The sequence below is a fragment of the Moschus berezovskii genome, chromosome 17 (genome assembly GCF_049115385.1).
Source record: "Moschus berezovskii isolate FMDL1 chromosome 17, NW_MosBer_1.0, whole genome shotgun sequence".
Classification (NCBI taxonomy): Eukaryota; Metazoa; Chordata; class Mammalia; order Artiodactyla; family Moschidae; genus Moschus; species Moschus berezovskii.
Window position 1 is genome coordinate 31,003,104 of NC_142476.1, and position 14,812 is coordinate 31,017,915.

The 14,812-nt window shown below is 37.1% G+C and overlaps 1 protein-coding gene across 6 annotated transcripts in view; it reads right to left on the reverse strand.

The window, feature by feature from the left end:
- Positions 1 to 7,449: 7,449 nt before the first annotated feature.
- The window catches only part of TOR1AIP1 (torsin 1A interacting protein 1), a 46,906-nt gene continuing 39,543 nt past the window's right edge, over positions 7,450 to 14,812 (reverse strand). For 2 of the 6 annotated variants that reach the window (XM_055419169.2, XM_055419167.2), the window contains 3 exons: positions 12,874 to 12,918; positions 12,455 to 12,511; positions 7,450 to 10,536 (listed from right to left, as the gene is read on the reverse strand). In XM_055419169.2, the coding sequence (XP_055275144.1) occupies positions 9,749 to 10,536; positions 12,455 to 12,511; positions 12,874 to 12,918 (890 nt within the window). In that variant the 3' untranslated portion in view covers positions 7,450 to 9,748. The remainder of the gene's footprint in view (positions 10,537 to 12,454; positions 12,512 to 12,873; positions 12,919 to 14,812) is intronic. The other 4 variants (XM_055419168.2, XM_055419166.2, XM_055419165.2 and 1 more) reach the window with 3 other exon arrangements.

Here is a 14,812-nt window from a genome sequence, read left to right on the forward strand (position 1 = left end):
TGGTAGACTGGTACAGCCACTATGGAGAACAGTATGGAAGTTCCTTAAAAAACCAAAAATAGAGTTACCATGTGCATGCATGCTCAGTTGTGTCTGATTCTTTGCAACTCTATGGACTGTAGCCTGCCATGTTCCTCTTTCCACGGGATTCTCCAGGCAAGAATACTGGAATGGGTTGCCATTTCCTCCTCCAAGGGATCTTCCTGATACAGGGATTGAACTGGGGTCTCCTGCAATGCCAGGCAGATTCTTTACCACTGAACCACATGGGACGCCCCAGTTCCACTACTGGGCATTTATCAGAAAAGATAAAAATTCTAATTTGAAAAGACACAAAGACGTTCAGCACTATTCATAATAGCCAAGACATGGAAACAACCCAAATGTCCACAACAGAAGAATGTATAAAGATGTGGTATATATATATATATATATATATAATAGGATATTACTCAGCCATAAAAAAGAATGAAATATTGCCATTTGCAGAACATGGATGGACCTGGAGATTATCATACAGAGAAAAACAAATATCATGTGATATCATTTTTTATATGTGGAATCTAAAAAAGGATACAAAAACTTACTCACAAAACAGAAACAGATTCAAGATACAGAAAACAAATATGGTTAAAAAAGGGGAAAGGAAGAGAGGAGGGATAAATGAGAAGTATGGGATACATACTACTATATATGAAATAAGACAAAAAATAAAAATTTACTGTATAGCACAGGGAACTATATTCAATATCTTGTAATAATCAATAATGGAAAAGAATCGGAAAAAATATATACTTGAATCACTTTGCTGTATATCTGGAACTAACAAAATACTGTAAATCAACTATAATTCAATAGAAAAAAAATTCTACAAAGTTGGAAAAATACTTTGTATTTTTGAAATACAAAAATACTTGGAGTTGAAATACTCCAACTGGTATAGAGCCTATTATGAATAAACTGGAGGAAAACATCACATACGTGGTTTTAGACTCTCTGCACAGTATTAATGATAGTTTTAAACACGGACTGCCTGTGTTCAAATCTCTGCTTTAATATTTTTTACTTGGGTATTCTGAAGTGTCATTTTAGCTTTTCTGTGTTTCAGTTTCCTGTCAATAAAGTTGGGGTAATAGTACCACCTTGCAGAGCACATCATGTGAAATGCTGGACTGTATGAAGCACAAGCTGGAATCAAGATTGCAAGGAGAAATATCAATAACCGCAGATAAGCAGATGACACCACCCTACTGGCAGAAAGCAAAGAGAAACTAAGGAGCCTCTTGATGACAGTGAAATAGGAGAGTGAAAAAGCAGGCTTAAAACTCAACATTCCAAAAATGAAGATCATGGCATCTGGTCCCATCACTTCATGGCAGATAAATGGGGGGAAAAATGAAAACAGTGACAGGCTTTATCTTCTTGGGCTCCAAAATCACTGCAGATGGTGACTGCAGTCATAAAATTAAAAGACGCTTGCTCCTTGGAAGAAAAGCTATGATCAATCTAGACAGCATATTAAAAAACAGAGACATTACTTTGCCAACAAAGGTCCATCTAGTCAAAGCTATGGTTTTTCCAGTAGTCATGTATGAATGTGAGAGTTGGACTATAAAGTTGAGCACTGAAGAATTGGTGCTTTTGAACTGTGGTGTTGAGTAAGACTCTTGAGAGTCTCTTGGACTGCAAGATCAAACCAGTCAATCCTAAAGGAAATCGGTCCTGAATATTCATTGGAATATTGATGCTGAAGCTGAAGCTCCAATCTTTGGCCATCTGATGCAAAGACCTGACTCATTGCAAAAGACCCTGAGACTGGGAAAGATTGAAGGCAGGAAGAAAAGGGGACAACAGAGGATGATATGGTTGGATGACATTACTGACTTGATGGACATGAGTTTGAGCAAGCTCCAGGAGTTGGTGATGGACAGGGAAGCCTGTCATGCTGCAGTGTCGGACATGACTGAGGGACCGAACTGAACAGAAACGAACCCACCTTGCAGGGTTATTGTGAGAAATCAGTTAATACATACAGGGCTGTTGAAACAGTGTTTGGAGCATTAATAAGCACTCAACAGTTAACAAAAACTAGAAAAGAATGACGGAAAACTTAATACATATTCAAATACAAAAATCTTGATATAGATCTTTTCCATCTTCGTTACAGACAAGGTAAAAGAAAGTCCATTTAAATTTTGAGATATTGAGAGCACATTAAAAAGAGTTGCTCATCAAGAAAAGGACATAACTACTATATTTAAATGTTCTCTTATGGGCTATATAGACGGGAGTGTTTCTCTTCTTGGGTTTAGCCTAAGAATGGTGCTCTCTAAAAGTGGGAAAACAAACTCTTAAAAAAATCAAGTTTCAATCAGGAGTACGTGGTCATTTCCTACCTCACTTGCCCAAGAAATAGACTGAAAACAAGAAAGCTCAGTGTGCTTGTGAGGGACTTAGAACAAATTAATGATAGCCATTATACATTAAAGTAGTAGCTAGAATTTTTCTTACTGTCATTCTTTTTTTCAGGATAGGAAACACTGCTGCTGCTGCTGCTGCTAAGTCGCTTCAGTCGTGTCCGACTCTGTGTGACCCCATAGATGGCAGCCCACCAGGCTCCCCCGTCCCTGGGATTCTCCAGGCAAGAACACTGAAGTGGGTTGCCATTTCCTTCTCCAATGCATAAAAGTGAAAGTTAAGTCGCTCAGTCGTGTCTGACTCTTCGCGACCCCGTGGACTGCAGCCTACCAGGCTCCTCTGTCCATGGGATTTTCCAGGCAAGAGTACTGGAGTGGGTTGCCACTGCCTTCTCCTAGGAAACACTACACAGAAGCAATGGGGGAAAACCAGAACACATTTGTAGCAGAGCTACAAAAAGGACTTGCTTAGGTCAAATTTATCAGAAAGAGCCATGACCAGGACTCAGAGTTTAAAACTTCATTGTTGTTTCTACTACCTGTAATTTCCTTTCACTGATTTTTTTTTTTAAGGCAAAATGAATGAAAAAGGATAGCATCACATTATATGAAGGCCTATAAATTTGAGGATGTATTCAGTTGTCCCTTAACTGTATCTGCCCATTCCTTGGCCTGACCTCAGAAGACTGTCCAACTCTATCCCCAGCCCACAGACCCTATTAAAGGGGTGACCTAGGCAGCTATGTTTAATTATACATTCTTTTCAGGGATCATCCCACACACTGGACCAAGCCAATCAGGTTCACTCTCTTGGTGTGTTTAAGTCACAAGGGGGAAGTTGCTGAGGCGTAGCAAGCAGGAAGTAGAGAGGCAGAGGGAACGTCCATGAGGTCTCCATGCAGAACAGTCCTCACAGTTCCCATATTTTCCCACCTTGGAGTCTGAGATCTGTATTCTTATAATATCCACCTTACCCCTCTTTTTCTCTTTTGTTGATTAGACAGGATTTTTATTAACAGTCAAGTAATTCCTGATTACATGAGTCTCTACTACAAAATGCTAGAAGTCAACAGAAAGATATGTAGAGATAAGAATTTAGTCTACCACTGTGTACTTAGTATCTGGGGAGAAGACAGATGAGCTAAATAGACTGAAGAGATATTTTTAGTAGTACAGCACTTTGAAGAGTCCTCTATGAGGTGTTTTTCTCTGTAATATTACATTCAACCACCAAATCTTATCATTTCTACTTCTCAAATATTTTTCTTATCTATCTTCTCTCCACATGAATAGCCATCTCTTATTTAGGCTATAATTACCCTCTTAGGCAACATGAAAAGATGTAAGGAAACTTGCTAGCTCTTTTAAGAAAACTTTAATTCAAAAAGATACATGCATACCTATGTACATACCAGCTATTTACAATAGCCAAGACATGGAAACAACCTAAAAGAGATAAAGAAGATGTGAGTATACACATATATTAAAAAGAACAAAATAATACCACTTGCAGGATAGTGCAAACAAGGATAGACCTAGAATTACACTGAGTGAAGTAAGTCAGAAAGAGAAATAAGGGCTTCCCTAGCAGCTCAGCGGTAAAGAGTCCACCTGCCAGTTTAAGAGAAGTGCATTTAATTCCTGACCCGGAAGACCCCACTTACTGTGGAGCAACTCAGCCCATGTGCCACTGAGTCTGTGCTCTAGAGTTCAGGAACCACAACTACTCAGCCCACTAGCCCTAGAGCCTGGACTCCCCACAAAAGAAGCCACTGCAATGCAAAGCCCACACTCTGCAACTAAAGAGTAGCCCCTGCTCACCATAACTAGAGAAAAGCCTGCTCAGCAACAAAGACCCAGCACAGCCAAAAATAAATAAAAATTAAATTGTATAGGAAAAAAAAAGAGGAAATGCAAATACCATGTTATCACTTATACGTGGAATTTAAAGTGACATAAATGCAGATGACACTACCCTTATGGCAGAAAGTGAAGAGGAACTCAAAAGCCTCTTGATGAAAGTGAAAGAGGAGAGTGAAAAGGTTGGCTTGAAGCTCAACATTCAGAAAACAAAGATCATGGCATCTGGTCCCATCACTTCATGGGAAATAGATGGAAAAACAGTGGAAACAGTGTCATACTTTATTTTTGGGGGCTCCAAAATCAATGCAGATGCTGATTGCAGCCATGAAATTAAAAGACGCTTGCTCCTTGGAAGGAAAGTTATGACCAACCTTGATAGTATTTTAAAAAGCAGAGACATTACTTTGCCAACAAAGGTCCGTCTAGTCAAGGCAATGGTTTTTCCCGTGGTCATGTATGGATGTGAGAGTTGGACTGTGAAGAAAGCTGATCGCCGAAGAATCGATGCTTTTGAACTGTGGTGTTGGAGAAGACTCTTGAGAGTCCCTTATACTGCAAGGAGATCCAACCAGTCCATTCTAGAGGAGATCAATCCTGGATGTTCATTGGAGGGACTGATGCTAAAGCTGAAGCTGCAATACTTTGGCCACCTCATGCGACAAGTTGACTCACTGGAAAAGACTCTGATGCTGGGAAAGATTGGGGGCGGGAGGAGAAGGGGACGACAGAGAATGAGATGGCTGGATGGCATCACCGACTCTGTGGACATGAGTTTGAGTGTACTCCGGGAGTTGGTGATGGACAGGGAGGCCTGGCGTGCTGTGATTCATGGGGTCGCGGAGAGTCAGACATGACTGAGCGACTGAACTAAACTGAACTGAAATGAATATATCCATGTTACAGAAACACATTTACAGAGAACTGACTTGTGGCAGCCAATAGGGGAGGAATGGTATGGAAGGGAAGGATTAGGAGTTTGGGATTAGCAGATAAAAACCATTATACATAGGATGGAAAAACAACAAGGTCCTACTGTATAACTACAGGGAACTATATTTAATATCCTATAATAAACCATAATTAAAATAACATGAAAAAAGACTATATACATACCTAACTGAATCACTTTACTGTACAGCAGAAATTAATACAATATTATAAATCTAATTTCATCGTAAATACAATTATTTTAAAAAGAGGTGTAAAAACATCCACTTCTGCTTCATTGACTATGGTAAAGCCTTTGACTGTGGATCACAACAAACTGCGGAAAATTCTTAGAGACAGGAATACCAAACCACCTTACCTGCCTCCTTAGAAACCTATATGCAGGTCAAGAAGCAACAGTTAGAACCGGGCATGGAACAACTGACTGGTTCCAAATTGGGAAAGAAGTATGTCAAGGGTGTATATTGTCACCCTGCTTATTTAATTTATATATGCAGAGTACATCATGCAAAATGCTGGGCTGGATGAAGCACAAGCTGGAATCAAGATTTCTGGGAGAAATACCAATAACCTTAGATATACAGATGACACCACCCTACTGGCAGAAAGCAAAGAGGAACTAAAGAGCCTCTTGATGAAGGTGAAGGAAGAGTGTGAAAAAACTGGCTTAAAACTCAACTTCCAAAAAACTAAGACCATGGCATTGGGTCTCATTACTTCATAGCAAATAGATAAGGAAACAATGGAAATAATGATAGGCTTTATTTTCTTATGCTCCAAAATCATTGCTGTTGATGATTGCAGTCATGAAATTAAAGGATACTTGCTCCTTGGAAGAAAAGCTGACAAACCTAGACAGCATATTAAAAAGCAGAGACACTACTTTGCTGACAAAGGTCTGTATAGTCAAAGCTTTGGTTTTTCCAGTAGTCATGTATGGATGTGAGAGTTGGACCATAAAGAAAGTTGAGAACCAAAGAATTGATGCTTTTGAACTGTGGTGTTGGAGAAGACTCTTGAGAGTCCCTTGGACTGCAAGATCAAACCAGTCAATCCTAAAGGAAATCAGTCCTGAATATTCATTCAAAGGGCTGATGCTGAAGCTGAAGCTCCAAGACTTTGGCCACCTGATTCCAGCTGGCAAAGAGCCAACTCATTGGAAAAGGTCTTGATGTGGGAAAGATTGAAGGCAGGAGAAGGGGAAGACAGAGGTCGAGACAGTTGGATGCCATCGCTGACTCAATGTAAATGAATTTGAGCAAACTCCAGAAGATGGTGAAGGACAGGGAAGTCTGGAGTGCTGGAGTCCTTGGGATCACAGAGTCGGATATGACTGAGCAACAAGAAAACAGATATGGTAGTGGGAATGTGCTAACTGTGATGTCAGGAGTAATACAGGGTGAACAAAAGCATAAAGAGGCACCTGCACCAGTATTCCAGAGTAGGGACTTAAAGAAGGTTTCAGTAAATTTCTGCCTAAAAAAATAAAGGCTTCAGAACAAGTAAGAATTAGCAGAGCATAATTAGCAGAGACAAGAAAGAAAGAAGGCAAGATATATGAATATTTCGGAAGAGTATGCAAAAAGACTACAATTTGCAAATTGCCAAAGGTTTCTCCTGTTTATGCTCAGATGATGGGTTATATTTCCCTTACCATCCAAAAGAACCTGAAAGCCCAACAGGACTTCTCTGAATCTAGGCCAAAGACAAGCTTAAAGCAGGAGTTTCCCCTTTTTCCAAGTCAATGGCAAACAATGGAAGACTTCTCAATTTGGTTGCCCAAGCTCAGGACCTACACTTTCATCCCAGGTTGTTAAGATCAGTAAAAATCTTTGTAAGATTTTACTCTGTGGCCTTGATAAGGACAATGTAGAAAAGTTCACTGGTTTTTTTTTTTTTTGCAGTCAATGAGAAATGCTTCTTTATATTGTGAACATCAAGTCCACATTCTGATGATCTAAGATCCAAGGTAAATTTGGCTTTACAGCTTCAGTTTAGGTATTAAATATGCAAATTCTAAGTTACAAATTATAATTTCTTAGAAATTCTAAGTTTCTAAATTCTCTTCATAGAATGAAAATCAGGTTTACTTCCAGTTTTTGTTTTGAGGATTAGAGATTAAGAAAACTTCTTTACAAGTAATATAAGAAAGTCATTAAATGACAGGAAGCAAATTATGTTTACAGAAATCTGTAAGGTCAGTATTGCACTGCGATTTTCCCTGGGCCCATGTAGTCACCCAAAGTCACAATGGCCTAATTTCTAGAGGCCCAAGTTCCTATTTTCAAGCCAATGATTTATTACAGTTTCCCCTCCAAAAGTATTATGGTAACATGAACAAAACAAAGTTTCAGGCATCAATGATCTAAAACACAGATGTTCTTGAGCACACATTTTTAGTGAGGGCAACAAAATCTTACCTTCCATGTGTATAAAGCATAAAAATATGTATATGATTCACAGTCTGTATGAAGTATTAAAATTTCATGGGAGTAGAAGATTAGGAAAAAAAAAATCTAAAAAGCTTCCTTAGGGAGGTGAGAACGAAAAATTTGAGAAACATGGTGTAGATTTTTACCAAGTGAGGAATACTTTAATTCAACTTTCATGATAATTCAAAATCCCCAAATGAAACAGAAAACCACAGTGATTGTATTTTCTACCAACATACTTGTGAGCAGTTCCAGTTTTCTCTGTGCCCTTTGTTTCTCCAAGCAGAAGTCACTAAAATTGTTCAAGTGTAAAGAAAACCCTAGGAATAATTTTTTAAAAGGGATACGAGTCATTAAACTTACAACACACAGAGTACAAACCAAAAAAGTAAATTTATTTAAATTACTAAAATAGCTTTTAAAGTCACTTACCGATCAGCTGCTACAATTATTTTTCCTTATATAAGTAATATTAATTATTTTAAAATTTTGGTCAATGAAACAGTTAATAAAAACGTCTGTTTCTCCATATAATACATATATGCATAAAATAAGCCTTTTCAAAAATTCTTGTTTTAGAATCCTCTATAAATCAAGAATATCTGACTTCTGACAGTGTCAGGAACAAATTATAATAAGGAGTATAAATTTACGAATACTGGTAGTCCTAGTGGGAAGAAATAAGGCCATACTCTACCATCAGTTATGGGATCCTCAAAAGGTAAATGAAGAAGCCACTGACAGGCTCTAGTATTCTAAAAACAATATTGTCATTTAAAGGTTTGTAGACAATAAAAAAATAAAGTTGATCCAGAATTTTAAGATTCTAAGAAAACCAAAGCTGTTGACAGATGAGAAAGCTGTTAAGAGATGCAAAGTTAAAACTGAAATACTATGGTACAGTAATGTACAGCAGTACATCTTAACATCCTTCATATATAGTAAACTTCACTTTCTTTTTGGCTTGAGGCACTCAATAGAATTTATCACGTGCATAGTAAATCTTTATACTTGTTACAAGAGTGTCATTAAAGGACTTAGACTGCAACAAATGGACATGCAGAAAATCAAATCCCTCTTCAGTCACTGAGGAGAGGTGGCTGACAAAACGGTTTACCAATTTCTGAGATTATCTTTCTTAACAAAACTTTCAGGATATGAACAAAATAAACTGACTGAATTTGCCCATTCTTAAGAGCCAAGTGAACAAATACACTAAACCTCATCATATACATGCTTCAGAATCCCTGGGATGAGTAAAAATTTCTTAAAGGAAAATAAAAAGTCGCAACAGAATTCACTGAGAATGGAGTTCATATGGCTATGTTTGATGAACCCAGGGGACAGTAACTTTTTTTTTTAATTTCTGAATGTGCATGGGGCGGCTTGCAGAATCTTAGCTCCCCAACCAAGGATGGAAGCCAGGCCCTTGGCAGTGAGAGTATGGAGTCCCACTCACTAGACCATCAGGGAATTCCCCCAGTGACTTATTTTAATATTTCATCTTGAAGACTTTCCCTCCATTCCACAACTTTTCCCTGGTCTTCTTTTCCCTGCCCTCCAAAATTAAAGAAAAAAAGAAAGAAACACCCAAACAAACACTCAGATGGCCCTTCATTATTTTTGTTCCTATAAGGAGTAGCTGACTAAGGAATTCACATCTAAATGATGTAAAAAAAGAACAAAACAGGAAAGCCCACAGTTGTGTTCAGGGAGCTGTCTTACTAATAACAAACTCTGTGAAAAAAATCCAAGTTAAAAAATTGGGGAGGATCTATAGGAAGGAGCCAAATCCCTCCACTGGTCATACCACAGCAATAATGATTCACTCCGGAATCTAAGTAGATCCTCTATGGGACTGTATATATAGTCTGTAGATATCATTAACACAGATCTCAGTGGGAAATGAGTCTCTCAGGTAGCAGATAATTAGGCTGAATAAACAATACAGATGTTCCATGTTTACCTAAGAACCTAACCTCCTTTAAAAAAGAAATCAGTTCTTTCAAAAAGAGCTCTGAGTGCTGTCTGGTTAGACAGTTTGAAAAAGTTCTCAGCACTTGAGACGATTTTCTCTTCTGTCTTCCTTTATAAGCAGATGCCCTTTTTCAGGTCATTTTCGGGTTGTACAGGCAGGACTAAGTGAGAAATACGGCTCCAGAGCCCACTCAATTTGTCTGGGTCCATACGTTTGTAGGAGTTGGGTGTGTCAGAGTTGGTGAACTTGACTTGGAGGAAATCTCTCACTTTTTCTTCAATTTCCTTTAGGCCTAGACTGGTTCCAAGCGTCTCCTCCTCCAACAGGACAGTTAGAACTAAGGCTACATCTTTGAAGGCTGCATTTTCATGGTCACAATACTTATAGAAGATCAAAGTAGAGCCTGCAGGCAGTGACTCAAAGCGGTGGACCACAGCTGCATTCTGGCCATTTCTGAATCCATTGCTCAGTTCCCAATCTACTTCTTCTTTGACAGTATCACTGTCTCGAGTAGCTTTGCCGGCCCCATCAATCCGGATGGCAGGAACACTACGGAAGGAGGAGTAGGCATCAGCGATTTGCTCGCTCAGACACCTGAGTGCTTCTTCAGCATCTCGGGCTGCAGTGAGCAGCAAAATCGCAGGCTGAGGCCGAGGCTGGGAACTATTGAGGTGTTTTTCCAGGAATGTTTGGCTCCTTTTCCACAGCTTCTCATCTTGACCTTGGTACTTATTCATCAGCTGTTTCATCTGGTTCTGGAATTCTTGAACAGCAGTGATTTCTGCTTCAGGAGGACGAGTGTACCAAAAACTCCCAAAGAGAAGAGCAGCGATCACGACAAGGGGCCAATACCACTTTGTCTTGACAGCAGATTCACTTTTGGGTTGCCCAGTCATTTCTGCTCAGGAAAAAAAAAATGACATGCAAAAATATTATTTTCTTAGATTCAACAGCAAGTGACTTTTAAAGCCCATATTAATATTTACAAACATTAGATAAGAAAGGGAGGAATTTAAAGAAGGGAGCTGATAATTTACTTTCTTAAAGAAATAATTTAACACATGTATTTTAAGTTATGTATTTACATATGTATGAGTATGCATATGTCTCTTCAATATCAAAATGATAGGAAGTCTCAAAGGAAAGTAGAATTTAAGTATATGAAATGGCATATGCAAATCGGAAAGAATACAATTTATAAAGCAGAGCTATCATTACTACTGCTAATATTTGGGAGTTAAACAATATTAGAAGACACTATACAAATTAAATTTAGAAACTAACATGGATTATTCTCCGACGCAGAACGTTTAAGTATAAAAAGGGATAAACCAAAGGATGCATTATAAATGAAATCTTCCATATAATTGCACTGATGCCTATCTTTTGTGGCATGCAGCTGTTAATACTGGCAAAACTTCGTTTGTAACTCACTCCTAATTATTATTGGCAATGATATAAATTTATATTTACCTAGTGCTTTGCAGCTGCAGTTTATAAAGCATTTTCTCATATACCATATCAATTTAACCATTTAAATATGACAGCAATAATATTTTTACTGTCTATTTATGGACGCTGTAGACTAACAGGTCTCAAAGTACGGCTGGTAGGCTATCTCAAGATCTCCTCAAGGGGATCTTTGAGGTTAAAGGTGTTCTCCTAACACTAAGATCTTATTCACCTTTTCCCCGCCATATTGATATCTGCACCAATGGTGTAAAAAGTCGTGGTAGGAAAAACAACTGACGCTTTAGATGAATCACAGGGCAGTGGCACCAAACAATACTAGGACTGTCTTTGTATTCTTCATGGCCATGTATTCAAAGTTATCAATTTCACCTAAGAACATCCTTCATGAAGCATTTAAAGCTATTTACCTTATTAAAACTCAATCCTTGAGTATAATATTCTATGTGAAGAAATGGGAAGTATATATAAAGCACTTTGTGCAACTGAGTTGTGAGCTGAACTAGTGCTTTTTTTGATAGCATTTTTACTGGAAAGGACAAGTGACAAACTATGGCTAGTCAGACTTCATATCTGGGAGACATTTTCTTGAAAAGGAACAAAGTGAGCCTCTTGTTTTCAAGGAAACTGACAATCTTTGTTCCCAGTGGTAAAATTCAAGGTTTCAAGTGAAAATCAGAATTGCAGGATATCTGCCATCATGAATTTAACAGCTCTCAATACTTAAGACTTCTTTGTCTTGAGACTGGTGGTGATCTTAACAAATGTGATCTTTTTATGTCGTATTAAAAACATGTCAGCATTTGGAAGATCTATATAACTTAGTGAACCAACCTTTTCCAAATGAACAGTGCATGATACTCAAAGTAAAAGAAAGACCAATGGGTTTTAATGTAACAGAATACAAAAAGTTCATTAATATGGCTTCAGATTTCATATTTCAAATAACATTTAGAAACTAATGTTATCTGAGTTTGGGAGAGTATCAAAAGAGAATATTCACAACTGTCTAAAGACTATTAAAACATTACATATCCGTACAAAGCTAAATTTTTGCAGATACCTCAACCAAAATAATATATTGTAACAGGCTGAATACGGAAGGAGAATAAAATTCCAGCGCACTTTATTAAACCAGGCATTAGAGATTAGAGAAAACACAAAATTATTTAAAAATAATTGACAAACATTTAAAAAAAGTTTTTTCAGCTTTAATCTCTAGGTAATTATGGACAGGTATAACCCTCTTTTTCTCAAAGGTCTCTAGGGATACTTATTAACTTTCCTAGTGGAAAGTGGTATTGAGACTGAGACTCATTTAATAAAAGATGAACAGACAAACTTACGTTGGTTGGAGATTGATGGAGACTGGTTTCCAAGCTCTGATTTCTGAACACTGTCATCTAATGATAGGAGTAACAAAGATGATCAATTTATGTTTCATAATTTCAGTATTTCCAATAGAAAAAAGAAAATACAAATTTCACCAAGAGAAAATAATGAGAGATCAGCCAGAAACAGAAGAAAAAGCAGAAGATTCAGGTGTCTAATAGATTGACAGCTGTTTGAGACACAAGACCCATTTCTTTCATAATTATTCATGGCATGTAAGAGTCTAGTACAAAGCATACTCTTAATACATTAGTTTTGTGAGAAAGCCTTGAATTTGAACCAAATTATTTAATGGGAGTGGTGAAATTTCCGGGACAAAGGTAAGAAGACAAAGAAAACAAGTACAACTATAATAAAAGGAAACATATTATACCATCTGAAAAACTGCCATATATTGAACGCTTGCCTGGTGATGATGCTGTAAAGAGGGAAAGAAGGACAAAATATGGATTATGGATTACTGAGCTATTTGGATGAGGGATTTTTAAGGTAAAATTCAACTTAAATCTTATTTTCCACCTCAAACTGATTCAATACTGCCTCTGGTGCTTCTGACCATTACAAATAACAGTAATATTTTAGAAATTACACTAAAAAACTTTTCACTATTTCTGTTAATAAACAAGTAATTCTGTTTTACCTTTGTGGCTAGTTAACCAATAGATATCAAAAATAATTTTCTCACAGCTCCATCAAATCTCTATTTCCACCATTACTCTAGAAAACAAAAAACTATCTAGCTCTTTCCTGTTCCCCTCCATCTTTTTTGGCATGGTGACAGATTTTAACATCTAAGAAAAAGGAAATGGAAAGACAGCGTTCAGAAGGTGAAGAGGCTAAGTTATTCATTTGTATGATCTACATTACCAATACTGTCATCTATCACTTCCCTGGAGCTTTTAGCTTTTATGTGTATAAGTGATCTTTCTAGTATTTTCCAACAGTTTTCATTGGAGAAACACTGGACTAAACTGGAGGAATACAATTAGCACTGTTAATTTATGTTGCTTTTTAAAAGAGAAATAGCCTTATTTCTGGTCATATGACAAAAAACCTCAAATGAAACAAAATGACATCAACCTTAACTCTAAACTAATAATTGCAAAGCAATTTATGGAAATGTCATCATTTAGAAGCTTCAAAGTTAGGTCACTAGAATTAAAATTCCATTAGATAAGGTTTATCTTAAATACCTTACTCCATGACTGCAAAGATCATATGAGATAATATATGAAAAGTCTGTGATGTACATGATGATATTAATAACGAAGAATAGCTAAATTAGTTATTATGAAACATATGTAACATTTATAACTCATAGAACATAGAATTAAGAAAACAAAGTTAACACAAACAGAACTCCCACTGACAACAGCATCAAAAAGAAGAAAATATTTAGGAATAAGACTAATCGAGGAGGTAAAAGAATTATAACTGAAACTCCTAAAACACTGATGAAAGAAATTAAAGCAGATATAAGCAAATGGAAAGACATCCCATGGTAATGGATTAGAGAATATTCTTAAAATGTCCACACTACCAAAAGCAAGCTACAGAGTCAGTGCAATTCCTATCAAAATTCCAATGGCATTTCTTTTCTACAGAAAAGGAAAACAATCCTAAAATTCATATGGAACCACGGAAGATCCCAAATAGCCAAAACAACTTTGAATAAGAAGAACAAAACTGGAGGGACCACACTTCCTGATTTCAAAATATATCACAAAGCTAATCACATTATGGTACTGCCATAAAGATAGGCATAATAGACCAATGGAAGAGAATAGAGTCAGAAATAAACCTAAGATGTGGTAAACTGATCCTCAATAAGGGTGTCAAGAAATGCAATGAAAAAAGGTAGTCTCTTCAATAAATAGTGTTGGGGAAATTGGATATCCACATATAAAAGAACGAAATTGGATCCATATCATATGCCACACCCCAAAATCAACTCAAAACAGACTAAAGACTTAAACTATGAACTGAAATAATACAACTCCCAGAAGAAACATGGGGTAAAACCTTCTTGAAGTTGGCGTTGGCAACGATTTCTTGGTTATGACACCAAAATCACAGACAACAAAAGTAAAAATAGACCACGGGATTACACTGAACTTAAAAATGCACAATGACTTATGTGATCAAAATCACAATATCACCTCACATTATCAAATGTATTGTGTAGCTATTATCAAAAACACAAAAGTGCAAGGTATGTGGAGAAGATGTGGAGAAAACAGAATCCCTATACACTGTTGGTGGGAATATAAACTGGTACAATCTCTAGGAAAAGAATTATGGAGGTTCCTCAA